Source organism: Gossypium hirsutum, chromosome A10 (assembly GCF_007990345.1).
Source record: "Gossypium hirsutum isolate 1008001.06 chromosome A10, Gossypium_hirsutum_v2.1, whole genome shotgun sequence".
NCBI lineage: Eukaryota > Viridiplantae > Streptophyta > Magnoliopsida > Malvales > Malvaceae > Gossypium > Gossypium hirsutum.
Window position 1 is genome coordinate 1,027,470 of NC_053433.1, and position 26,954 is coordinate 1,054,423.

Sequence of the window (26,954 nt, forward strand, 5' to 3'; positions counted from 1 at the left end):
CTAATCCATAAAAAAATTTATCTAATACACCAGAACAAGAGATGACCACAAAAGTACCATTACTACCTAATCAACTAGGAAGTCTTAGAAACTTCAACCTACTATTCATGTGAAATCTTCATATGTTCATGGTCTAGCAAAGATGGTATAGGATATTACAAACTGAAAAATGTAAAATTCGGCATATTGAATCTCAGGTACTATAGGATAAGAAGGTTCTTCGTTCATTTTTACTATTAAAAACCGGTCTTCATATGTCAGAACTCGAAATGAGATTATACATTATTTTATCAGTTTTTAATAGTAGAAATAGAAAAAAATGACTAATTTACTCTTTGAACTAGTGTACAGGACTAATTAGCTCTTTTTTTTAGTAAAGGAGGCAAAATGCAATCCGACTCTCAATACAAGAGCCTTCATAATACTTTTACCGTGCATCAATTAAACCAGGAAATGTAATGCCAAAAATCAGTTTCTTTGAACTACTCTATATGGCTAACAAAACGAATTTAACAAAAGCGGATATAGAAATTAGAGCATTATCACCAACTAATTGTAACTCGAGCCGGTGCAACACTGATTTTGGACAACTCCTTGTTCTTCAAATACGGGTGCAAAATTGCAAGCCTAGCAGTCTCAGATGCAGAATAACTCAAAGCTGAAAAACAAGCACTATGAACAACTCTACTAGTTAAACCAATCCAACCTTCCTCCTTCAAAATCTGCTTCACCAAAGCATTAACCCCACTATACATAACAGCAGCAACTTTATTACCACCATGAACTTGAGTCATCAACCTTGTTTTCACAACATCAAGAGGAGTTGTCAAAGAAGCTGAAATTGCACCACAACAAACACTTTGAATTGGTTCCAAATTAGTCTGTTTTGTTTTTCTCAAAACAGCAGCTTTTAAATATTCAAAAGAAGAATAACTAAATACCCCAGCAGGTAAATTCCTTAACAAAGTAGCTGAATAACCAGCATAAAGACCCAAAATCCCATCTTTTACTAAAATTTTCAACAAGACTTGCCATGATCTTCCTTTAGCACCAGCTTGCATTCTTTGAGTAATTAACTCTTTAGGTACCAATAGCTGATGAAATAATATTTCCCATAGCAACAGTAGTTGGTGGAATAAGTAAAGTTGGATAATCCTCTAATTTGGATAAAAATGACTTACCAAATTCACATGTACCAAAATAAACAGCTGATGAAGCTGTTGAACCTATAATAACATTTACAAAAATATTAGAGGCTAAATTTGTTAAATCGTGACCAAATTTATAGAAGATGTAAATTATGAAAACTAAATTTATTATTATACCAATTATATTTATGTAAAATTGATGAAAAATATTAACATTGTGATTTTTTATCTTTAGTTGTTTACTTTTAAAATCGACAGGACTTAAATTGTTCCGATATTTTTTAGAACCAATTTGCTCAATATCGAAAGTGAAAGAGACTGAAAAGATCTTTTTACCAATGGATGATCAAAACGATGTTGAACACCAACCCACGATGTCGTTTACCTATGGTTCACGTCACCATAATAGGGTTTGTACAGCCCTAACTTTCAAGTCTGTATCAAGATTTTGTATGAACATTTATAATGTACATTTGGTAAAAATCTTACATTTTAATAACAGGGATTAATTGCCTTCACACATGTTCTTGGACGTGATCGGGGAATGTATTGTCCAAACCTCCACAAAGACCACGAATCACCAGCAACAATGACCAGGGCAACCTTTTTGACTGGCCTAACATTTGTGAGAGGAATATCAATGTCTTCACTCCGGAGTGGTTCGTTGATGTCGTAAAGAACTTCCATTAGAGAGACTCGGAGAAAGGTCTGTTGTTGATCACAGCTTCTTGAGCTCTCCTGACTTTAGCAGCAGCAGCAACAAGCTTTATGGCTTAGGTAATCTTCAGCATGTTCTTTACCGAATCGATACGATCTCTAAGGTGTCTGAAAGAGATGGTTTTCAGGACACCCACATTGTTAGATTAGAGAGCAAGACATGGTGACCAATGGATTCTGGAAGCATACAAGAAGATACTAATTACTCAATAACTCTACAAAGTGAAAGAGAATGGGCATTTTCCTTTTATATGCCAGACTAATAAATACAAAACAAAAATTTTGGGAATTTGATCTTCCAATGCCATTGCAAAATTACTTACAACTTACAGCAAGAGTGAAGGCAGTGGAGATACAAAATCTCTGCTGGGGGCTCTCTTTTCAGCCACGGAAGCAAGCATACAAAAACAAAATCTCGGCTGGGGGAATATAAGCAACTCAATCACCATTACCAGCAATAAATCTGTCACTTTAACTAACCACTGTCTTTCGCATCTTTTTTTGAGTTCCCTAAACTTGTACCAACATTTGTTATTTTATTTGCCCGACATGTACGTTTTCTTGGTTTCCTCGATGTTGGAGCTGATAGAGGACCCAAGCTGAGTTGTTCTGCCATATCTACAGCATGCTCCTGTAGTGTAACTTTTCTTGTGCTTGGTGTTGCCTGCTTTGAAGGTCTGGTGGTACGATGTGAAGCCGAAGTTTTAGTAGGAGTGCATTTGCTGATTGTACTCGCTTCATTCTTAGGTTTTGCACGTGAAGTACGTCCTGATGCAGATGCATCTAAGCTCAACCAGGAACTGCTTTTATCCTTCTTTGGACATGTGGAACCCGTCTTCAAGAAAGAAGGGCTTCTGCTTTCAGGATCACAAACATTGTTCTGTGACTTGTTGCCATGGATGCTTAATTCCCATTGTTGATCATTACAATCTTCATCCATCACAATTTCTCGTGTCACGGAACCTTGGGCATCCTACAGAAAGCAATGAAGTAGGAATTGAGAAACAACATACAGGCAAACTGGTAACAAAATACCAAGGAACAAGGGATACAGAGAAGAACAAACGACGGCAGAAGGATATTCTTTTTGGGTTTCCGAAAAGTAAAAACATAGATAAGTTATTACACTTAAATACCTACGCAATTATGTTCTTAATTCAGAAACATTTGAATATAACATGAAGAAAGAGGAGAGACACCTTATCTTGCATCTCCGATACTTGTTCGCAGCCTGAATCTCCTTCTCCTTCAGAATCAGCCATTTCTTCGCACTCAAACTCCACATGTTCTTCAACATCTTCATCTGAGTCACTTAACTCTTCCTGTTCCATCACAATCTCAGGATGAGACTGGTCACTTCCATCGTCAATGTATCTGCCAATGACTTTGCTTGATATGGTAGATGCACAGCCACCAGAAACAAACTTGTTGCCTGATGAATGGAAAGTGTCCTGTGTTTCTGTTGCATTATGAGAATTTTGTAACCTAACTGATGAGTTTGTAGGATGTGCAGTCACACCCCTACATAATGCAGCATTTTCTTTCGCAGATGAAGAACTAAGATGGATCTCCAAGTCTAGTTCGTTAGCTTTCTCATTTGGACTAGAAGGCCTAGATCTAGCAGCAAATGGGCTGTAATGGACCACTGGCCTCATCTGGACAGCATTGGAAGGATTAGGTGCAGCAGATTTGCCATCCAAACCAACAGATGGAGATGCAATAGAGCCCGAAGTAATTAGTTCACTATTTGTTTCATCGGTTCTTTGCAAGAGCGGGTGGAAATCAATGCCATAGGATCCTGAAACAGATTCCTTCATTTTCTTAGCTTGCTGTGGATTGTAAAAGAGACTTAGGTTTAGTTGGGGCTGGTTCCCGGAAAACAAACTGAAAGAACTGGATGCACCAGCTCCACAATTCAGTGGATAATATGGAACTTGTCCATCTTCAGGGGCCTGGAACAGCAACGGATGCATCTGAAGATCAGTACGAGTACTTTCTTTTGCAACACTTTTGTCCTTGACAACCCCAGATTCTTCTGAGTTAGAATTTGTGACATTATCTCCCATTGGATTGCTTTTATCACTTTTATTCACCAATGGCTTAGTAAAACCTGAAAATGGAGAAACTGTATTTACTATTCCAGCATCAACAACGCAATTTCCAGTTGCAGAAACCTTGGTGTATGCTCCACATTGATTGAATTTCAGAGCTGATTCTGAGATTACACGAACAGATGGTGGTAGATTTACTGGGGGCAAGTCTGGTGCCAATTTCACTACCCGTAGATTGTTGGATTTACGAGATCGATATGGCCGTAAATATATTTGAGGTTTAGAGGTATTGAATATCATATTAGGAACAGAGTGTTTTGGCTGCAATGCATTAGATGCACAATGAGAAAAGGTGTAAGGCGGCTGAGAATGGTTCAACACATGTGCAGATCCCAGATTATGGCCACTCAAGGGCCGAGTGACTGCAGACATATAGCTATTTGACTGTTCTCTGACATTTGCACCCTCTTCTGTAAGCATATCATTAGGTGGGTTCTTGTCTCCAATGATCGAGCAAGGATGTTCAGGTGAAAAGAGCTTGGAAATACCCGGCCTCCAATCAGCTAAAAATCCCTCATGAACATAAGACTCCTCTGCATTATCCATGTCATCATCTCCACTGCAATTCTCTACACCAGTATATTGACAGTCCTACAGTCAAGAGAAGTAAGTTCAATAATCATCTTATAAAAGAACCCTCACGCAAGCATCATCTTATAAAGTAAATAAATGAACTACGAACAAGAACATTACATGAACATATATGGCAAAATGCAGGTGGATTTTTAATTACAATTTTCTGAACATTTTAGAATCTTTGCTTTATGGTCTGAAAGTGTTATCCCACTCTGCAATGTAATACAATTAATTGGATGATTCAAGATCAAGCTTTAGCCAAGCAATAAAGAGATCAGCTATTTTGAAGCTCAATAGTAATAGACATCAATGCTTTGATACAACTATTTAGAGAACATTTAGATTTTCTAACAGTCTTTCATATATCAGAGTAAACAATCATGCTTCGAAGATCATACATGGTACACGGAATAACAGGTGAAAATGTGAAGAAATGGGAATACATGTTTCCAACTTCAGGTTAGTAACAAACCTCTTTATCAGATGCATGTTGCCAATTAGTCGAATTGGTAGCTTTACGCTTTCGTCTTTCAGATTCATAGAGTCGCCGCTTCTCTTTTTTGGCTGCATCTTGTTTATATGACTTCTGAGTTCCAAGGGCTATGCGCCACTGCCGGGGAAGCAAGGATGGATCCCTGTGTGGGACTATAAATTTCCAGACAGACATCCAGTCAAGTTTAAATGCTTTAAGCCCCTGCGAATGTTGAAGACATGCTTCAAGTTACAAGATTATAATCAAACGAACCAGACATAAGCAGTACACAATCATTACCTCCTGAATACCTTGTATCTCTTCTGCATTCAAAGGAGAGTTTTTCATTCTCCGGACTGCCTGAACAAAGCACCAAAATATTTCTTATATATCCTCCCAAATAAAAGTAAAGAGGTCAGTAATCCAGTAACTATAATGCAAAGTTAACTCCTATGATGTAACTTTTTAAGAAGAAAATTTCAATCAAAAGACCACCTCTTTCAGTGCAATATAACCTAATAATCATATTAGACATTCCAAAATTATAAAGCTCTTTTAGCCATCGAACAAAGCAAGACGCTTTATGGAGCAAAAAAAGATGACCTGGATTTTAATAAAATATGAAAATTAAAATATTTAGGAACCATGGTGCTTAGTTTGAATATAAGCAAGCAGATAAAGAAAAAGAAAAAGATGAGAAGTATCATAATTAACTAATAATATTCACTGACGAACTAGAAGATAAAACCTAACTCAAACACATATCGAAAGGCAAATATGTTCATCTCTGATTAGTGTAAGATCGGTTGATACCTTTATGGGATTTTCTGGCGCCTTGGATGAGCATCGATTTTTTTGCCTAACAAAAATCTGAAGGAAGTAAATGCATAAAATGAAATAAGAACTTAAGTATTTAATAAGCAAGAATACTTAGATAGTGTTACAACTAAAGATGAGGATATAAGTTACCTGATGCTTAGATTTGCAAGGAAGAAAACGTTGCTGAATTGCTTTCCAATCTGAATTATATTCCATTAAGCCCAATGCCAGTAATCTACATAAAATTTTCAATTATAAGAAACATGTACCTTCACAAGATTTGTTTCTCATAGTTTAAATAAATGAAACTTCACATGATCGTGTATGCTTAACAATGAGTCAAGACAATCAAACAAAAAAAGAACAGGAAAGCATGCAACTCACTCATCCTCTGCATCAGTGAAAAGAACCCGATTTGCAACTGCAACAGGAGGTGGCTTATGGGGAAATAATGCTGGATTGAACAATGGAAAAAATCTCTGTGCTAACTTCGCAATTTCCTTAGGGACTAAGGCAACTGACTGCTTTTTTGTTTTCTCAACAAGTGTAGCAGCCAATGTCTTCTTAGCCGGAGGCTGACAGACTGATGATGGCCCTAAACAGCCAACTGGTGAAGCACTGCTTCTTGATGTTTCATTATTAGCTTCCATCATAGATGAAGAACAAGGAAGAGGGAGCAGGGGTGCCTTTTCATATTGTGTAGTACTACTCTCCAAGTGACGTTGTCGATGCTCCTGGACAGCTGTCAAATAATTGTAAATTGCCAAATCCCAAGGACATGCATAGCAACTAGAAAGCAAAAAAGGAATCAGGCATACCAGAATATACATCATCCATGTATCTTCCAACTAAATTGAATGGAGCAACATCAAGAATGGATAACACTGGGCTGCTTAAAGAAGGCACCCAGAAAGAGTACAACTGCACATCAGAATGTTCATATCTTCTTCCAGGACTGGAAATATTTTGAGCATCAGGCAGCTGTGTATTTGGGGAAAAGCAGACTCCATTAGCATTAGATGTAGATGTTTCAGGGGTGTTCTTTGTGGGGCACAACAGGGGGACCTCATTTGGCACTGACGAAGAGACATATGGAGGCTTGAAACAAGAATCAGGATATGGCTTTCTTTTATAAGCTATCGCTTCATCTCGTTTTTGAAGCATCTCGAGAATCAAACCCTGAATTTGAGATGCAATGTGCTGCCGAGAATGGTCAAGCACACAAAGAGAAAATATTTGAATAAGAAGTTGCACATGCTCATGTATCAAGCAATGCAACTGGCCTATTTGATATGGAGTGAACCCATTGATGAAACCATCTACTGCTGCAGAAGCTACACAATTCTTATAAATCTCAGGCATCCAAGTTTTCCCATTAAGAGTAGGTATGGGTGTAACTTGTTCATTAGGCAAGATTGGTAAGAGGGGGCGCAATGGCCTCTTAGTCTGCTCTAAAAGCTTTCTTTCATACTGAGCAGAGGCTTTTTGCCGTCTGTTCTGCCTTGTTTCTGGACGTCGACCAGCTCCCTGATTTTCCTCTGCCTGTGTCTTTTCCAGTGTAGGTTCATCATAATCACTCTCAAGTGCCTCCTCAAGTTCTACTTCAAAATCTGCATCAGTGTCCTCATCTTCATCATCAACATTTTCATTTTCCTGAGTTGACTGGTGATCGCCATCTCCACCTTGCAAAACAGCTGCAAGAAATTTCCTATACTCCTCTTCATCGTCGACATTTTGAACATCATCCTCATCATCTGTTTCCTGAAGAAAGGCCTCAAGTTCATCGAGAGTGAAACTGGCAAGTGAATAACGAGCCCTAGTACGCCTGCAGATAGCATCATCTTCATCATCAATCAAATGCATTATTATCTTCTGGGAATGTGTAGCATTACTCAAGTCTCCAACCATATTATTCTTTACATTGCTGAACTGACTTTCCTTTTCTCTTTCCAATTGAGAACTAGATCCAGCTTCCCTCTTGTAATTTTTCTGGGGAACTTTATTTTGCAATTCATGGGAGGAAGTACTTTGCATCACAATTTCCTCGTCACAGTGCTCAGAATCTCCAACACCAGAGTTTTGCAACATAGTATTAATCTTTGATGAATTGACATCTGGAGTAACATTAACATTTTCTCTACTATCAACAGTATCACCATCTAAACCCTCAATTTCAGAGCTCAAACTAGAAGAAGCCTCCAGAGAAGGTGTTTCCTTCAAAAAGGGATTGAAATCTACATCTTCTTCCTCATCCTCACCATCCTCCACTTCTTCCTCAGCCTCCTCCTCCACACCATCATCAGGTCTCAAGCAACCAACACTTACAACAGGAGCATCATTTTGATGATCTTGGCTCCCAACTTCACTGGTTTGCACATTCTCACATGAAGACATTTTGAATGACTGATTTAATGGCAACAACCAATCCTTATAATCTCCAATTTCCTCTATAAACAGCAATTACCTAAAACCGTACATAGGATTAAAAATCAATACTCCATAACAGCATTACCTAAAGTATCCATGCATCTATAAATCAATACGCCTTCGACTACACTTAAAACCAAAAACTGCAATGAACAATTACCCCAAATCTAGAGTTAAAAAGCCACGTCCCATGATCATCATCAACATTAATCCGGGAAAAGATGATTCTATTGTATAGCAATAAACCAATAACAAATTTTTTAATCACCGGCGTCAACTAAAGATTTCAACACTAACTGCAAATATCATTCACTAAATTAGATGATTGTGTGTGGAAAATCAACAAAGTGAAAGCTTTGACCTAATAATTTATTGTTCAAGATCAAATACATATCGATTTTGAATCCTAATTTCACTGCATTGTAAATAAATCATGAAAAAAAAAACCGGAGCGAACTAGAGAAAATTAATTTGTTTGAGAGATTAAAAACCGCGAAATATTCTATGGAAACATTTTAAAACATGGAAAATAAGAACAAATCCTTAAAATATAATGAAAAAAAAAAGGAAAAGAGGAGAATCGTGGTCGTACCGGCGATTTGAGTCGGTTTTGTGAAAGGGAATTTGGGAATGTAGGGCGCGAAAGATGGAAACATGTGTAACTTTCTCATCCGAGGAATAGATCCAGTTAACGACGTCGTTTTCTTCACAATTTGTTAATGCTGGTCCCTTTTGCTTTCTTCTTTTTGGTTAATGTACTATTTAGCACCTTAGTTTAGTTTAAATGTTTAATTTAGTACCAAAATTAAATAATATTTCGTGGCTCAATAAATGTTTGATATGTGTGTTCTACTAAAATAAATGAGATTTAGTTTGAAAAAAAAGATAAAAACTCAAACACCAAATTAAATATTGAAATTAAACTCAAATAATTCAAATTAAATGTAATATAAATACCAAAACGATAATTCAATCTTATTTAAATTACAGTGGCTAAATCCTAAAATTGAATGTAGTAAAAAAACCAAAATGAAAATTAAGATTTACTTAAATATCAACTAAAATTTTTCCTAGAACTTCATTATTACTTATTTCCAGTTTGTATAAGATAGGAATATCTGCATTTTTTAATTATCCAAATTTAAATTTCCAAATCTATTAAAAGCTAGAATTCTTATTAGCAAATTATTTAAGTGTTACTATCCAAATTCGAATTAGACATTATTATTTATTTGATATCTAAATTCACCAAATTTCATGTCCCGGTCTGCTAAAATGTAAAATTAATCTTTTTTTAAATCTATCATATATCTAAATTCAAATCTGCAAATTTGATGCGAATTTAGATGTTCAATTCTATTATCTAAAAAAACAATAAAAATTTGAATAATGAATATTACAGGGAGATATCTATCCGCATCCACTCCAAATTTGTAACTGATAGTAACTTTAACATTTAAATCCAAATACTATTAAAATCTGCCGTCCGAATTACCACCTCTACTTTACAAGGCTATATATGTGTGTATTTCAGAGAAAGTCCCTCAAATTATGATAAATGATTGTTTGATGCAAAATTTGGTAATTTATTCATCAAATGAATGACTATGCATGATACTTGATCCACTATCTGCAGCTAGCTAATGCCTCTTTCGGTTCTTCCGTACTACTCGAACTGCTATTCGAGTTGCTATCAGGTTCCGAGGATGCTGAAACATTCTTCTCATTATTGCCTTCTTTCATCTTTGGAGTAAAACAACTTGATGAAGGGTGATTATAATAAGGCTGTGGATGGACAGAGACATAATTCGCATTCGTCGGAAAGGACCGATAACTGTATGTAGTAGGATAAGGACAGGAAGGGAACACATTTGGTGGAGGCCAAAATACCATAGGCATGAAACTATTCGCAGGTTGCGGTGGAAACAAGGGATATGGGGTTTGGTTATGGTAGGAGATATTGTTACCAAGACTCTTCGTAGTATTGGGTCGGGCCTGGGATGGTGTGGTTTGAAATGTTGCCATTGCGTGCGTTTGAATTGATGTGTAGCCCATTAGACCGAATTGAACAGGGTGTGTTGAACTCGACGGTGCCGATTGGTGATATGAGGCTTTCGGCGAAGTGAGAGATTTGTTGTTGGAGTTTGTATGCCTTTTTCCTTTGGTTTTTGTTGAGGTTGTCTTCAATGGCTGAGAGCTAGGACTAGCCTGCTGAAAAAGCAAAATAATTAGCATGACTATAAACAAAACATAATACGAGGCTTTCAGGAAATTCGGGAATCACGATCTTACAATGTTGGAAGCTACCGAATGTGAAAGAAACAACTCTTCACCTTCGGCATCCTTGTCGGTCCTACAATACGAAGGATTTGAATATTAACTGCAAAATGGAGACATCATAATGGTGGCAAAGTGCAACCTAATCCGGTTCTTACCTATAATATTTTTGCAGCAAGTCTAGGTTCCGATATTTCGTTTCTCTTTGAACAATGTCGTCAGGAAAACCAGCCATGAAAAGTAGTGTGATGCCCAAGGCCTTGAAGAAGAAGCTCCCACTACGAACATGGACGAGCATTGCCATTCGGCACATGATAGGTCCGAAAGACTTGAGTTTATTTCTTCCCATTTGTTGCCTGACATATCTGGAAAAAGTTCAGCCCGAAAAATGTTGCTAGATCATTAGGCCGATGAGGTACAAGCTCTATAAAAGTACGGGGGTATCAGTAAAAAACCGTTCAAAATGTCAGTACTCGGTAGTCGGTACTCACTCATTTTGAGGCAGATTTCTTGTTCTTCCACCATACTTGATGCACAAAAAGAGGCACGATGGACAACTAGGATCAGATGGTCGCATAGCCTTCTCTTCCTCGAGTATTTGAACAGGGCATAGCCTTGGATTCTGTCGATTTGGATAGAAAACCTTCCTCTGGATGCCAGGATTTTCGTATAAGACATGCTCCTGTAACAATATATACCAGTGAAAGCAACCATTAAACTATTAGCTCAAATAGCAACAAGCAAAGCAAAGACAATCGACAAACATTAGAAAACTAGGCTGCTTACACCCGGGTTACTTGGAGATACATATGGGTCCCCCTTCCTTAAAATGCTGAAGTGATTAAAGTCGAGCTCGTACATATCTTCACATCCATGCCTTATGCCGAGGGATGCAAAAACGATGATCTTCCTTATGGTGTGCGACTGTGCGTTTTTCAATAAAAGCACATCCGATTCTAGTATTTTCTTTATTTCTTTCGGACAGAAAGGAACTTTCGGAGGTTTTTTTGATGTCTTTCCAGAAAATACCATTTGACAAGGCTCATACTTCAGACTGCTTGGGTTTAAAGGTACTTGTATATCCCGTAATGTATAGTCCTTTTCTCGGTTTTCTTTCATTAACTTGCTCGTGTTTGCAAAAGTAAGCTCACTCGTACCACCGGGACAACTTTGGAGACTCAATATAGGCATTCCATGGCCTTCACCTTCCTCATGAAGTTCTTCTTCACAAGTACTTATTAGATTCTCTTCATTTTCTTTATCTTTATACTCGATGTTGGAATCATCCTCCTCGTAATATTCACCTTCATCATTACTCTCATCCATATCCTCGTGATATCCCGCGATGTCATTGTCTTCAAGTTTATCAAAACGTGAAAAGTGTGTCTCGTCCATGCTCATCCAATTAACTAACTGGTCTTCCTGGTTTTCATCCACACGAGGCATGTTTGGCGTCCCGTTTCTTGACTTGGAAGCCGTTTCACTTTCGATACCATTTCCATCTCCGCTTCTATGACTAGCACTTTCCATTTTCTGTCTTTTGAAGCTTCGTTCCGCGGTATCAAGACAGCTAACCTGTGAAATAACACAGGACACTCATTAAGCAGTCAAAAAGTATACCATGTACCATTGGACCATTACCGGAAATTTCAACGGAGAACTCCATTGGACCATTTATCAAAGACCAATAACTTGATTAAGGCAGTAAGATATAAATTAATCCGAAAATATACGACTTAAATGTCACCGAAGCTCTCCTAAATGGATTATTTTATCAAAACTACTGTTCATCCTATTACAAATAGACAATATTAAGAGGCCTTGAACAATGCATAATAGCCAGAGCACATCGAAGGTAAAAGGAAATATGCATTTTTATTTGGAAAAATGAAGCATAGTATTGAGATCAAAATCAATAGGACAATAAAAAACAAATCAAAATGGATTGGTGAAGCAATACTTGTTCATTTGTTATAAGAGATTCCTTATCCCTTCCTTGTATTTGAGCTTCAAGTGACGATATTCTCTCCATAAGCTCTGCATTTTTCGCTCGTTCTCTTTGCAACTCGGCTGCAATCTTTGCTATAAAATTTACGGTACTGCTCTCACCTTTCATCCCTTTCTCTATTGCACACATTGTTGAAGCATTAACCAAGCTAGCACAAGGTTGAAGTTCCATTTCCACCATTTATCAAAAGTACCTTCCTAGGAAAACCTCAGATAAAAGCTTCAAAACAAAAAAGTAAACATTCTGTCCATGAAGTTTAATGCAAGGATCAATAATGAAACGGAAAACCCAGATCACAAAGGTGGTTTTCAAATAAAAAGAAGTATTAAGATTGTTTAAATCAACATGAAGAAAGACCAACTTTTTTCTATATCAAAAGGAAGAAAACAAGGAATGTTTCACTTAAACACTAAGTCAAAAAGCTTTCAAAGTTGAAAATAATCAACTTGTTTACTTATAAAAACAAAGAAAAAGTTAATGAAAGAACCTATAAGAAGTAAGAAGAAGGCAATGAACTGATCTTTATAGGAAAAGAGAGAGATTCATAAGAGGTTTTGTAAAAAAGAATTTAAAAGAGAATGGTGAGCAGTGTGGCATGCAACCCCACGTGCATCTCTTTCTATATGTCCACTTCCTTTTTTTCCTTTCTCTTTTTTATTTTTCTTTTTAATCTCAAAACTACAAAAGATTATCATTTATGTTTCTTTCTTAGAGTCCCTAAGTTTATTAGATTATCATTTCGTTGTTCATTTGACAGCAAGTTTTAATTTAACAAAGTTGTATTGTCTTGTTATATAGTGGTAAGGCTGTACCCCCATTGTTAAGCATCCAAGGCATTGGATTATATGCATATAGAACCAAAAAAAAAAATGATATAGAAATGTAAATTATACAGCTAGAATGAATATATATATATAAAAGAGTTTACCCACTTCTAAAAGAGGACAAAGATCAAAAGTAGTGGGAGAATGTCAATGCCTACCCTTTAACCTGACCCACCACACTTGGAAATGATCAGATCTCTGCAATTATATATATTTTCCTGGTTTATGTATATCAAGAAATCTAACCATAGATCACTTGTCTTCCATTGTAGGAATTTGATAAGTGGACTGGATTTGCTTTATGTTTATGTGCATGTAGCTTGAAGAACATTGTCTTCATATAGGGTATATTACCTCTCAAAATATAAACAACATTTAAATCCACTTATCTTGCTATGATATTGATTCCAAAATGCATGAAAACTCCATTCATATATATAAGCACACCTTTCAATATAAATTGATTAATATGGTAACTGCATTGAACTGGTGAAGGCTTACTTGAAGGTCATAATATAAAAAAAATTACCCTAATTATGAATACATAAATGAAAAATGACTGACCATGAGTTCATTATATAAGGTTATGATTACTGTAATAGAAAAAGATGGAAATTTACTATCTGTCTTGACTTGGGAACCGGGAAGCACTTCATTTTCCTAGGCATAAAGAAAATGTGTGCACACGTGCATGTAATTTGCTTAATGGAGGGGGTTACAACATATAATATAGAAAAACAAACTCACGTGGAAAGGTTAACTTAAATGGTTGTCTCTAATGCAGTTCCTGTCAGGGGAATATGAAGCTTAAACCTTGGATACCATCCTTCTAATTTTAAACTAAACCCCACTTTTTTAAACAAACATGAAACCCCATGATTATTTTAGTTCATGATGAAGTAGACCGATCAGCCCTTGTCTGATCTTAATACACAACACAATCTGGAATGGTTCTGCAATGGACAAAGTAGTATTTCTACCAGCAAGGGTTAAGGCCAGACATTGAAAAAGAGGACAAGCCAGCAAGGATAATATAAGAATTTTTAAGATATTCTTCTTAGGGTTGTGTGTAAAAAAATAAAATGTGCTGCTTAAGAAGAAAGGATTCTATAATAATGATGAATACACCTTTAATTCACTGGCCTTTTTTTATGGTTAAAAATGAGTAAAATATTAACTTTTGTAGCTACAGAAAATTGCAAGTGGCCCTTGGGTTGTGTAAGATGCAATTTGTTTTGTCTAGTGAAGTGTGTTTCATAAGTTTGCCTCTTATGATATTCTATGATATTCAATCCTTGGATACCCTGTGTTTTATGTTTATGTTTTCATTAAAGAAATGGGGGCTCTGAGAACTTTAACAATGCCTGGCAAGTAACTTCAACATATACAAGATTGAACAACAGGTTTGCATCAATGTAACTAAAGCAAACAGACAGTTGATGGTAAAAATACCATGAAAACCCTTATACTATGTGTCAGATTGCATTTTGCCCTCTCTACTAAAAAAATGGGCAAACTAATCCCTATATAATAGATTAAAAAGAAAATTAGTTCTTCCTATGAAAAATTTCATTCATTTCTACTATTAAAACTGATTTGACTAACAGAATCACCAAACTAGTTCCTGTACATTAGATCAAAGAGCAAATTGGTCCCTTTTATTAAAAATCCCACTCATTTGTGCTATTAAGAACTGACATGGCTAACAAAATCACCAAAAAGTGATATGTGACACGTCACATATACTTACGACGTACAAGGACTAACTTTTAACAGCAGAAATGGATAAAATTTTTAACAGATACCAAATTACTCTTTGATATAACGTTCAAAGACTAATTTCCCCCTTTTTGAGAAGAATGGCTATAATGCAATCTGAATCTTAGTACAAGAGCGTCCATGATACTTTTACCCTTGAAATCTTAAGTTGTCGGTTCACCAAAAATAAAATTTATCAATTGACAAAACCAGCTGCAGACAAGATTCAAACTGTAGCAATATTGAGAGATTATGCAAGAATAACGAGAGAAAAGAACATGATAGAGTTGTAAGCGATTTCATTAAGATAAAAAGAATCGCCTTAAAGGTTGAAAAATCAGTTGAACTTGAAAACTGATGGGCAATTTATTCCAGAAAATAGATATACACAAGCAGTACTGCAACTTAAATCAATTCTAGTTTCTACCCTCAAATTCACAAAGTGCCCACTTCTAGAACCAGGATAGCTATTAGCTAAGGACCCAAAAGGAACTTATCCTGGACTATGAGTCCATATCCAACCCATACCTTCCACCGTGAGTGCTCTCTAACACTGTTAAATCACTTTAGTCTTCAGTGACTCAGTTGTTGCTAGGTAATGGAACTGTTAATAGTATCTAAAAAAGCTTTTTCAGTTTGTTGTGTTCCACTTCTCATCATTGTGCAAAACTCCTCGTAGTTAATTCTCCCGTCCTGTTGAATTCAAATAGTGTTAGTACCAGTAATGTAAACACGTTATAAAATGTTCCAAAAGTTTGATTTGCAAACTTACATTATCGGTATCCACTTCAGAGATTACAGCCCTGATGCTGGCTTCATCCACCATTCCATACTCCTTCATAGCAGTCTCTAGTTCATCCTTTGTAATGTACCTGTGACGAATAATATATGTAGGGATGAAATTAACATCAAACAAGCGGCAGTCTATGAATTTGTCCTGGAAATCTGTCAAGTTTTAGCTCCTTCAAATATTCTTAACGATTATCGAGCATCTAAGAGAAGAACCAGAAAAACTTTCGACATTTAACAAGAAAATTTTTCATAAGTTCTTTGGCATATCAGTTCAATGTCGAATGTGGCCAGTTTAGCATTAGGTCAGTAGAAGGATGCAGCTACAATAACGAAAAGACAAAAACTCGGTACTCACCCACTGTTATCTTTATCAAAATACTGGAATGCTTTGTAGAGGAGCTCATCTCTATCAAGTCTGTATCTATTCATTGTAGCTGAGATGAATTCAATATAGTCTATAGTTCCATTTCCATCTACGTCAGCCTGAAATGTATTGTATGTAATTCCAAGAAGGCCATTGGAGTGTAAGATGGAAGCAATAATAAACTACAAACAAAATGAGCAACTGTAATAGTTGTGAGGTAGATAAATACTTACAGCTTCCATTAACTGCTTTACTTCAGCTTCGGAGAGCTTTGATCCAAGACGAGCCAAACCTGTCTTCAGTTCTTCATAGGTGATTGTGCCACTCTTGTCTGTGTCCATGTTTGTGAACATTACTTTAAGACCTTTAATCTCTTCTTCAGATAGATTTTCTGCGATAACCTATAGGGTATTTCCGATAAACCAACATTATTAATTGAAGACAGAAGAAGAACAATTCATAGGTCTAAAGAATTTCAGGATATCTGTTGTAAGAATACAAGCGTGCTGCATAAACTGTCATGCTTAGAGCTATCGAATAAGAAGCCACTTCAATGCAAATTGATATCATACCTTCAACGCAAGCTTCTTCAGCTTATTCATTGCCCTAAACTGCTTCAATCTGGAGAGAACCGCGCTACCTATTGGCTTGTCTGATGCTTCACCATCTTCTCTCATCCAAGGATGCTCTAACCATACCAGTAATATATGTTAATCAAAAACATCAAAACTGAAGAAGGCTAACATAATATTAGAATATAATTTGAACCTATCTTAATCAATTGACAAACAAGGAAAGCCAGAAGGGTCGCATACTGTCATATGAGCGGATTGAAGTTTTATAAGAAACCTTCATAAAAATTGAATTTCTGAGTAAAGTCAGACCATCAAACTAGACACAGTAATATATCTCCAAGAACTATAACCAATAACTAAAAAGGAATACAGACCAAGAACTTGTGCAGAAGTGAGCCGCTTTTTCGGGTCCTTTGTTAGCATCTTTCTCACTAGATCTTTGGCACTTTCAGAAATTGAAGGCCATGGCAGACTTTCAAAATCTAGTTTTCCTTCACTAATGGCATCAAATATTCCTTTCTCAGTTTCTGCAATACAATTTCAGCAAATATATCAATTTCTAGAACATGCAGAAGTAGCAAACACCTAATGTTTTTCCTATTACCAGCCCAAAATGGAGGGACACCACTAAGTAGAATATACAAAATAATGCCTGCACTCCATATGTCAACTTCCTTTCCATAACTACGTCGTAGAATTTCAGGAGCAACATAGTATGCACTACCTACTATATCACGATATCTCTTCCCTGAGACGAAAATAAAAATGGTTATTACATTTGCAGCAAAAATATCATTTGAATCAATCACAAAACAGAATGGTATCAAAAGGTGAAGGGAAACTTTAGTGATCATTGCACCTTAATGAGTATGCCAACTTCCAATGATGTCAATTTACTTTCGGTAAAAGTATCATGGAGACCCCTATACTAGGAGTCAGATTACATTTTGCCCCTTTTACTCAAAAAATGGGCAAATTAGTCCCTCTATGTTAGGCCAAAGAGCAAAATGGTCCTTCCTGTTAAAATTTTTTATTTACATTGTATCACATGTTCCCTATGCCGACATTCAGGGATCAATTTTAAAATGGATGGAACTTTAACAGAAAGATAAAATTGCTCTTTGATCTAACATACAGGGACTAATTTGCCCATTTTTTGACTAAAGTGGGGCAAAAAGCAATCTGACTTTTAGAATGAGGACCTCCATGGTACTTCTACCATTTACTTTCATACCAATTTGTGCATCTGAAATTTAAGTGTTCAAACACCCAAATTAAGCAACAAAACAGTAAGACTTTTGAATTTAAGATCACAAATCATATACAGCATACATAAGAAAGGACATATGGTGGTAGCTATGGAAAATCATCAAAATTTTCAATTAGCTACATGCACATTCTAAGAATCAAATAAGTAAACCAATTCATTGAAAAAACACTATTATAAAACATAGGGAAAATTGGAAATTGAACCTTCTTCAATAAAGACAGACAAGCCAAAATCAGTGGCCTTCAACATAGCTCCAGCATCCTTACTAGACAGCAAGAAATTCTCAGGCTTAAGATCACGGTGGATCACTCCCATGAAATGACAAATATGAACCACATTCACCACCGACTTAAAAATACCTGCTGCAGCTCTCTCAGAGTAATGTCCTTGAGCAATAATCCTATCAAAAAGCTCACCCCCAGCACAAAGCTCCATTACAAGATGAACAGATTGCCTATCCTCATAAGCACCCCTAAATTCCACAATACATGGTTGACCAGACAAATGCTGCATGATTTGAACTTCCTTTTTTATATCTTCCCTATCTTGTTTACTCCTCAACTTCCTCTTCAATATTGATTTACAAGCATAAGTGTTACCAGTTGAATTTTCAGTACACAAATAAGTTATCCCAAACTGACCTCTACCAAGTTCTTTCCCAAGCTTGTAGTATTGCTTAATGTCTTCCAATGGCTTCCCTAATACTGTATCTTCCATTGTTTGAATTGGCCTTGTGCTTGCTGGTGAAGGCTTCAAAGGGACAGACACTGCTTGGGGTTGCCTTGTTTGTGGAACTTGAGCTTCAGGCACTGATACTTTCTGGGTTTGAACTTGTTGTTGGGGCCGTCTTGTTTGAGGCATTGATACTTCCTGGGTTTGAACTTGTTTTGGTTGTGTTGTTGGCATTGAAGGAGGATCCGGCAATTTATGCTTGCTGCTAAAACAACCCATCTTTCCAAAGAAAGGAATAAACTTTGGGAATTTTTGGAAATTGGGTTTCTTCGGAAATTTATGAATAGAATAAACTTGGGAAGTAAAGGTTAAAGCTTTGCACAAAAAATATAAGATTTTTCTATTAAAAGAACCCAGTTTAGGCAAAGCCGAGGCCTTGATGGGCTCTTTCTTTTTATTTTTCCCTGATTTAGAGGATAATGGAAAACCATAAAAGGAAAAGAAAATGCAAACTGATGATTTTTTTCGGGGCAAGTTAGTATTTTATCACTAAGTTATAAAAAGTTACAAAATAACTATTTATATAATTTATTTCTTTTAAACATGTAATTAATAAAATTAAATATTAATTAATTATATGAGATTATAAAATAAATAAAAATAAAAATATTAAAATACAAAAATACAAAATTTTAAAATATTAATTTTGTATATATTAATAAATAGATGTGAGATGAGGACACCATTTCAATTACTTCCATGTTAAAAAGTTGTTTTTCCCATTGTTATGTACCTTTTTTGTGCCACAATAATTGTGACATTTTGGGAGTAAAAACTATTTAAATTATAATTTTTTTATAAAATGTTTGAACTATACTCTGACTCTATCCTTTTAATAAAGGATACTGTAATTTTAATAATTTTTAATTTCTTACAAATATTTTTTTGATTTTTTAAATTTTAAAAAGTTAATGAATTCCTAACATAGCATTTACATAGTAATTGACATATATGCCACGTTAGTAAAAGTTAACAATATATTCACTTTACATCAATTTCGAGGAGATTTGATAAATAATGCATGTTTAAGAGCTAAAAGAAACGAAAAATTAAATAAAAAGTTTTTTTTTAAATTGAAAGATCAAATAAATTATTATATCCAAATAATAATCAAAGGAAGACGATAGCATGACCTAATTAAAAACCGAACAATAATAAAAAAAATAGAATCCTAAGAGGAAAAAAAACATTACTGTTAAATCAGGAAAAAAAATGTATATTCTTATAGTTATTGGAATAACAAAGATGTCAACTGCTCAATCAGAAAATATTTTAAATAAAAAATATTTTTATATTTCATCCATGATTTTCTTTTCTTTTTTTAAATATAAATTACATTTTTTTTCTATAGAAATTCGGTTAATCTAGTTTAAATATATTTCAAAAAATAATTTTAATATACAACACATATATAATTTACATTAATAAAATAAAAATATTTTAATTTAAATATATAAATTTAGTCTTAATTGACCTCTCAAAATCTGACACTAAGTATTAAGCATCAACTATTAAAGTAAGTGCTATTAACTATCTTATTTATCCCAAAATACCTTCAAAGCCTCATATCCAAACATAGATGGGCTTATGTGGACTAGGCTTTGGAAATGCTTTTCTTATATTGTATCTTAGGGTCTAGCTTGGACCCTAGTTCAACCCCATTAGTACTGGACTTCAAGCCTGAAAAAGAAAGAAAAATACACTAAAAAGGACCAACATCAAGGGCCTATAAAAAATTTATCAAAAGAAAGCTCAGATTTTGTGTCATTCTGTACACTGCTAATCAATTTTTTATTTTAGTTCCACAAACAATATTACTAAAAGGAACATATATTCTATTCTAAAGAAAAGAATAGAAATTCGACCCTTAAAGACAATATTATTGAGAGGGATAATTACGAATTCCGAACATAAACACACACACAAAAAAAAATAGAGAACACTTGACAATTAGTTGATTCTTCGGTAAAAGTACCACGCCACATGTATCTTATGCTGACGTACATAAATTTAGCTTTAACGGTAGAAATGGATGAAATTTTTATCATAAATCACCAGTTTTCTCTTTTATCTAATGTATGGAGACTATTTTTCCCATTTTTTGAGTAAATGGGACAAAATACAATCTGACTCGTACTATAGGGGCTTCCATAATACTTCTATATTGAGTCTTCTTTGGAGTTAAAAAAAGTTCATTGATAGTGTATCAAATAATTATCCATCATTATTATTATGAGTTAGTTACACCAAGAGTGTTCCAACTATCTCTTGTATTTTAAACTAGTTCTTGAACATTAAAATGTTCTAATTGAGTGCTCAATGGATCAATACTATATCAATCATGCCATTCAATAAGTTTAGCCGCCAATTTAGGTGTTAAACGCCTTAATGTAGAGCGCGTTTAAAGCACGTGGATCAAATTTTTAACATGTGTGTGACTACCATATAGACAATTTAAATTCAAGTTGTTTATGCAATAGGTTTAAAATTAATTCTCATGTTTTGAAAATGTTCGACATTATATTTAATCAAGCATTTAGTTCTCGAAGTTAATAGTTGGGATGATGGAATAGCATGATTGCTATGACACTAGTACTTGGAGAAACTAATTACAATGTTTTGAAATTCAAAGGCCGATTTAAAATCCAAGTCATAGTTTAAGAATGTCTCATACAATTAATCTTATATTTATGTGTTTTTCTCTTAATTCTACTTAAAAAGTTACTATTTCTAACTGTTTATTGATATTTTAAAAGGAAAAATAATAGATAAACTTTTCTTTTTATCATTACAAATATTAGCAGTCAATCAGGCCGTTGGTTCAATCTCTATATTTGTAAACACTTTCCCTCTTTCTCCCGTAATGTCCTTGTTCACTTGTATAAAAAAATACAAATATTAGAGAGGGATGAGAAATGATAAATTTTAAACTTATGTCATTTAAATGTCAAATGAAAATTTCTAATCACTGCTACAAACAAATTTTTTTTAGTGGAAAGAAAATGAAACAATTTAATTACATAAAGCTATTCTCTTTTATCGTGAATCATTTTAGTCAAAGCGTCAGCATCATCATTATTTTCTCTAGAGTTATGTTATAGACTCCAATGTCCTACCTTTGGTAAAAGTTAATAATTTTTTCTGACCAAAGTGGAATTGAAACCACTAAAGAGCTGCCCTAAATGATTTTAATTGTCTCGAAACTATCAGTTACTAAAATATATATGGGTATTCAAGAAAAATTCCAATTTTTTACCTATTTATATTTTGATATGGCCACTATGGATGCATGTAATGTAACCCATTGGTTTTATTGTATTGATGCATAAATTTCAAGCCCAAAAAAAGTCATACAGTGAGCCCAAATTCTTATTCTTACAAAATTTAAAGGATTTCATTTTCAACTTGCTATATTTGAACACCAATAAATCACATTCAAGCTCATAAAATTACAGTTGTAGTGACAAAATTGTTATTTGTTTATATCAATACAATCCATTATCTTTTCACAAATTTGTAATGATAAGCTGATTCAGTTCTAGCTCGATTGGTATGAGTATTGTTGTTAATGCAAGAGGACGTGAGTTCTAGTGCATTGAAGCACATTATCCTCTTATTTATAAGTTGGAAAAAGGCTATAGCTAATTCTAAGCACAGTGTCAAAAAAGAACAAATATAATGCGAACTATTCAAAAAAAAATTGTAATGATAAAAATATATATTAAATTCGAAATTTTAGTAACCAATAAAAAATAGCATTGAAAAAAATACAATTTGAGAATGAAATTGGGACAATAGAGAAAGATATTGTTCATCTTTGGCTTTTTTTTTTCTTCTTTCTAAAGTCATTATTTAATTGGATGGATCAAAAGAATGGGAATCTAAGAACAAATGAACTTAAACCAATAATAACCAATGCTACCAAAATCCATGGGACCTCAAAAATATCCCAAAAGGCATATATTTATTGCTTTAATAAAATTTTCATTGAAAAATAAAAGAAATAAAAGGAAATGAATGGAGGGATGGAAAAGAAAGAAAGAAGGAATGGTCATAAAAATTTTGATGCTTAAATTGAAAGACCCATCAAATAGGGACTTATAATGTCAATTTTTTTTTCTTGCAAAATGGCAAAGCCCCCACATCACAACTTTGGCTACAATACAAAGCTCTCTCTCTCATGGACTTTGTTGTGTATTTTGTGTTATATCTTGACCCCATTTTTGCTCCACCCATCACCTTCCATCAAAAGCAATTTTGGTTGGGACTTTGGACCCACTTTTTGTCCATTTTTTTACCATGTTTTTATTCCTTCATTTTTTTTTTTCACTTACACATAAATTTAGTATTTTGATTTTATTTTATTTGTTATATAAAGTATGAATAAATTGCCTACATTTAGTTGGAGTAGTGGTTGGTATTATTGTTTTACATTACAAATAGGGGAAGGAATGTGATTCATTGGTTAAAGGTTTTTGTATTAAAAATTAGATGTATTTTGTTTTATTTATTTTAAAAAATAAATAAATTAATCTTTATATGTTAGATCAAAACTTCTAATAAAAAATTAATCCATTAACTAGTACGTGTACACTATAATGAGGTATAGTGATATATCACATGTAACTATTTAGTTATTCTGTTAATAACGTTAGTTTTTAATGGTAGAAATAGATGGTTTTTTTAATAAAAAGAGTTAATCTACTATTTGATTCAACGTACAATAATTAATTTATCATTTTTTCAGTTAAGTGGAGAGAATGTAATCTAACTCCTATTATAGGAGACTCCATAATATTTTTACCGCCATATATATATTATGTACATATTAACTAAGATTTTCTATTATTTATATATTCGAATATTTTAAAAATTCATCAACATTTACATTTTTTTATTAAATCCAAAAGCCAATTTTCAAACATACTATTTATTAAAGGTCAAATTATGCCGTAAGTCCCTGTCATTTGATGAAGTTTGAGATTTATATTTTATACTTACAAGAAAATTTCATTTTTTTATTTAAAATTTTTAGTTCAATTATTAACACTATTGATTTATCATCAATGCACCCATGCTGTCAAATTATCATGAACATAGTAAGCGTATTTGATAATAAACAAATTTTGATATAAAATACTAATGATCTCAATGATTAAACTACAATTTTTAAGTGAAAATGTACTTAAATACAGCTAATGACAACATATTTTGACCTTTATTAAATGGAGCTAACTCCAAAACTATCTATGAACAATTTAAACCAAGTTTTGAATTTTATTTTATTTTTCATTCTTAATTGAAAATTGCTAAAATGGTAATGGGTGGCTTTCAATTTAAAAAAATTCAAAATCAAGTCAAATTCATATAAATGGTGCTTTATAGTGATTGTACTTATTGACTTTAGTGATAAAGATTTCGATACCTTTTTAGGTAAAGTCTCGTATTCGAATATTGTAAATAGAGAAACTATGTTAAATGAACTTTGCTTTTCGTTTTAAAAGTCTTAACTTGATTCTATATTCGAGTTATCCTAAGATAATGTCCCATTAAATGGAAAATTTTGGCACTTTCTTTTATGAACTTAATTTGTAAAGAGGAGGAGGTAAACACACTTCATTTCTTTTAGGACCCTAAGTTCAAAATCCTGCTTGCTTGAGCTCACTCGGAAACTGAGTTAACTCTACTGTGTCGACTCAGTCGAATCATTGCTCAAGTTAAAATATATATATTATTATGTAATAATTAAGTTGGTTTAGGCTCCTTTTTTTTTTTTTTTTTCTGGTCCAAGTGGCTAACAAATTGGTTAACCTTTTAACCATAGAACCCGGTTTGGTTCCATACTGCATCCCTGACCCGTCTCATATCCCGGCCTTTGAGGGTCCGACCCACACCTTCAAAAACCGAAGCCCCACCCGATTTCTTACGCGCCAAGTACTCGTGTGGCGGCATCATATCCGACTCACCATCATCATCGTCATCCGAGTCATGCATCGACTCCTCCACCGAGTCGGACCTATAAATCTTACTCCAGTCAGGCACATTCAACGGCGCTGACGTGGCCATATTCCGTCCACGTGGCGAATCCTCCGTCGCCGCCGACACGTTATCATGGCCACGGTACTGGTGTACGATCCTAGGTTTCGCCGATGAAGAATCATCGAAAGCCAAGGAAAGCCCGCCAACGTGACCAGCGTCACCTCGCGGGATCCGACGACGGCCGCTTCTCACGTCGAAGTTAGCGGTTTCGTTACTCTCGGACTCAGAGCGTGGACTCCACTCTCTCCGGTCATCTCGGTCTGTGACGTTATCAACCATCGACCATACATCTTCTTCCCCAAGTTCCGATTCGCCTGTGAGGGCATCCCCATGACTGTAACCGTAACTGTAACTTCCTAGAAACCGTTCGCTTCTGCTGGTGGTCAACCGCCGTCCCTTCGCCATGAAAACAATAAAATACTATCCAAAATACCAAAATCAAAAACCAAAAAAATTAAAAATTAAAAATTCAATCAAAGAGAGAAAAGAAAAAGAAACCCAGAAAAGAGGGAGGTAAAATATTTTAATTAGAGTCCATTAGAGAAGAGACTCGAACATAAGGAGGCATATAAGGGGAAGCTATGTATTTATACTATATAGCATTTTGAGAAGACAACGAGAAGCCATTTTTTTTCATTTCATGTGAATTTCGACTTCATTTCGTCTTTCATTTCATCTCCGACTTTCCAATCAGATTTATGGTGAGAATTTAGAAGACACCCAACACTGGCACGAAACTATAAAAAAAAACAAACAAACAAAAAAACAAATAATATATGCAATTGAAAAATAAAGTAAAATAAAATAAGAACGAAGAAGAAGAAAGTGTATGTTCACGCGCTGTTATGAAGAACGTGGCAAACACCCCCGCCAGGTGGTTGGAGGAAATTTTAGAGGTAAACGACAATAACAAAAATCTAAATTTTGGATAATGATACTAATAATTCCTTTATTAATACTAATTTGTAGTTGAAGAAGAATTATTTATAAATTTTAATATTTTTTATAAAAATTTACGTCAATTTTAAATACGATTTTAGTTGAAGTGGTTAAGATGAAATTTGGGGGGAGGGCGGAAATGATATTTTAGGATCAAAGTTAGTGGAAGTAAATTTTTTATAAAAGATTTTATATAAAAATATATAAATACATCTTTTGTAAAAATAATTTGTACGTGTTTCAACATGAAAACACCTAATATCTAAATTATTTATGTAATAAGTATATGTGTTTATAATTTAAATTGTGTGTCTTTTATATACTTTATGTCGTGTTTAAGATAACATTTAACGCTTAAGTTAATGGCTAGTGTAAATGATTTACTTAATTGATTAACTCCGATATTTAGACGATTCAACTAGAATATTTTGAAGTTTTGAATCAATTTAACATTTGGACCATAATTTAAAAGCATTTTGATGAAATTAACCCTAAATGAAATAAAGGGGTGATATGTAATTTAGGAGTATACTTACCAATGAATAGAGAGTTGAAGATAAATTAGAGTGACATTCTTTTAGCACGTCATATCTAATTTTTTCATACAGTAAATATACGTGTTTGTAAATCAAATTGTGTGTTTTCTATATGCTTTACATATAATTTTGATACTTAGATGACTTAATTAGAAAGTTTTGAAATTTGTAATTAATTTAACATTTAGACCATTGGTAGTACTCACACACGCGCGAGAGGAAGATGTCTAAATAAATGTCTACCACTTGCTTTTTTGAAAATGTGCAAAAAACTTGAACAATAAGATAATTAGCGCAACTTAAATTCAAACCACTTGAAACAATGAGCGCTCTGATCATCATGTCAAAGTATGAGATTAAAAAATATCATTGTTAAATATTTTAAGAGTTCACAAAAATACTTTCATATTTGATGTATTAAAATAATGGATAAAGTTTTCAATTAATTATGTTTAATTTATATTTATAAATAATATAAGTTACTTTCTAGACAATTTTTTATTCAAATGGCCTTAATAATATATCCACGTCAGATTTCATTTTCTTCAAAAAGTAGTGGAGCCCGCACCA

The 26,954-nt window shown here is 34.2% G+C and overlaps 5 protein-coding genes across 11 annotated transcripts; all 5 read right to left on the reverse strand.

Moving 5' to 3' along the window:
* Nucleotides 1-224: 224 nt before the first annotated feature.
* On the reverse strand, nt 225-1,217 carry LOC107925126 (protein MITOFERRINLIKE 1, chloroplastic-like). The gene has a single exon (XM_016855698.2). It carries the CDS (start codon nt 1,059-1,061, stop codon nt 543-545), a length of 519 nt encoding a protein of 172 aa, XP_016711187.1. The 5' UTR covers nt 1,062-1,217; the 3' UTR covers nt 225-542.
* A 274-nt stretch (nt 1,218-1,491) lies between these two features.
* On the reverse strand, nt 1,492-8,996 carry LOC107925200 (uncharacterized). Of its 4 annotated transcripts, none has more exons than XR_005903652.1 (10): nt 8,863-8,996; nt 6,662-8,307; nt 6,228-6,585; nt 5,994-6,078; nt 5,838-5,894; nt 5,325-5,384; nt 5,025-5,246; nt 3,065-4,567; nt 2,196-2,838; nt 1,492-2,042 (listed from the first exon to the last, which is right to left on the reverse strand). XR_005903652.1 is itself a non-coding variant. In XM_041079466.1 (8 exons), exons 1-8 carry the CDS (start codon nt 8,235-8,237, stop codon nt 2,341-2,343), a joined length of 4,359 nt encoding a protein of 1,452 aa, XP_040935400.1. In that variant the 5' UTR covers nt 8,238-8,781; the 3' UTR covers nt 1,492-2,340. The 4 variants fall into 4 exon arrangements, 1 of the variants encoding a protein (XP_040935400.1); XR_005903650.1 differs by having other exon boundaries at nt 2,189-2,838; XR_005903651.1 differs by lacking the exon at nt 8,863-8,996 and having other exon boundaries at nt 6,662-8,781.
* Nucleotides 8,997-9,700: 704 nt separating this feature from the next.
* On the reverse strand, nt 9,701-13,008 carry LOC107925115 (uncharacterized). 2 transcript variants are annotated; one of them, XM_016855686.2, is made up of 6 exons: nt 12,508-13,008; nt 11,334-12,122; nt 11,039-11,229; nt 10,706-10,912; nt 10,563-10,623; nt 9,701-10,478 (listed from the first exon to the last, which is right to left on the reverse strand). In XM_016855686.2, the coding sequence occupies exons 1-6, from the start codon at nt 12,733-12,735 to the stop codon at nt 9,897-9,899; spliced, it is 2,058 nt and encodes a 685-aa protein (XP_016711175.2). In that variant the 5' UTR covers nt 12,736-13,008; the 3' UTR covers nt 9,701-9,896. The 2 variants fall into 2 exon arrangements, with proteins under 2 accessions (XP_016711175.2, XP_016711174.2); XM_016855685.2 differs by having other exon boundaries at nt 9,701-10,481.
* Nucleotides 13,009-15,419: 2,411 nt separating this feature from the next.
* On the reverse strand, nt 15,420-19,270 carry LOC107925306 (calcium-dependent protein kinase 21). 3 transcript variants are annotated; one of them, XM_016855963.2, is made up of 9 exons: nt 18,498-19,036; nt 18,342-18,403; nt 17,473-17,616; nt 17,243-17,395; nt 16,866-16,981; nt 16,527-16,694; nt 16,285-16,412; nt 15,910-16,009; nt 15,420-15,830 (listed from the first exon to the last, which is right to left on the reverse strand). In XM_016855963.2, the coding sequence occupies exons 2-9, from the start codon at nt 18,385-18,387 to the stop codon at nt 15,729-15,731; spliced, it is 957 nt and encodes a 318-aa protein (XP_016711452.1). In that variant the 5' UTR covers nt 18,388-18,403; nt 18,498-19,036; the 3' UTR covers nt 15,420-15,728. The 3 variants fall into 3 exon arrangements, with proteins under 3 accessions (XP_016711452.1, XP_016711450.1, XP_016711451.1); XM_016855961.2 differs by having other exon boundaries at nt 18,342-19,270; XM_016855962.2 differs by lacking the exon at nt 17,473-17,616 and having other exon boundaries at nt 18,342-19,229.
* Nucleotides 19,271-24,419: 5,149 nt separating this feature from the next.
* LOC107924941 (uncharacterized) lies at nt 24,420-25,604 on the reverse strand. Its single transcript, XM_016855519.2, has one exon. It carries the CDS (start codon nt 25,312-25,314, stop codon nt 24,685-24,687), a length of 630 nt encoding a protein of 209 aa, XP_016711008.1. The 5' UTR covers nt 25,315-25,604; the 3' UTR covers nt 24,420-24,684.
* Between the last annotated feature and the right edge of the window lie 1,350 nt (nt 25,605-26,954).

Excerpts from the sequence above, each read along its gene's own strand:
- LOC107925126 (XM_016855698.2), bottom strand. The coding sequence starts at position 1,061 with ATGCAAGCTGGTGCTAAAGGAAGATCATGGCAAGTCTTGTTGAAAATT.
- LOC107925115 (XM_016855685.2), bottom strand. The coding sequence starts at position 12,735 with ATGGTGGAAATGGAACTTCAACCTTGTGCTAGCTTGGTTAATGCTTCA. Across the intron at positions 11,230-11,333 it reads TATCTCCAAGTAACCCGGGT|GAGCATGTCTTATACGAAAA; the intron begins GTAAGCAGCCTA and ends ATATTGTTACAG. Across the intron at positions 10,624-10,705 it reads TTGCTGCAAAAATATTATAG|GACCGACAAGGATGCCGAAG; the intron begins GTAAGAACCGGA and ends TTCGTATTGTAG.
- LOC107924941 (XM_016855519.2), bottom strand. The coding sequence starts at position 25,314 with ATGGCGAAGGGACGGCGGTTGACCACCAGCAGAAGCGAACGGTTTCTA.
- LOC107925200 (XM_041079466.1), bottom strand. The coding sequence starts at position 8,237 with ATGTCTTCATGTGAGAATGTGCAAACCAGTGAAGTTGGGAGCCAAGAT. Across the intron at positions 6,586-6,661 it reads CATGGATGATGTATATTCTG|CTGTCCAGGAGCATCGACAA; the intron begins GTATGCCTGATT and ends ATTATTTGACAG. Across the intron at positions 5,385-5,837 it reads CGCCAGAAAATCCCATAAAG|GCAGTCCGGAGAATGAAAAA; the intron begins GTATCAACCGAT and ends TGCTTTGTTCAG.
- LOC107925306 (XM_016855961.2), bottom strand. The coding sequence starts at position 19,089 with ATGGGTTGTTTTAGCAGCAAGCATAAATTGCCGGATCCTCCTTCAATG. Across the intron at positions 17,396-17,472 it reads TGTCCCTCCATTTTGGGCTG|AAACTGAGAAAGGAATATTT; the intron begins GTAATAGGAAAA and ends ATTGTATTGCAG. Across the intron at positions 16,413-16,526 it reads TAAAGCAGTTAATGGAAGCT|GCTGACGTAGATGGAAATGG; the intron begins GTAAGTATTTAT and ends AATACATTTCAG.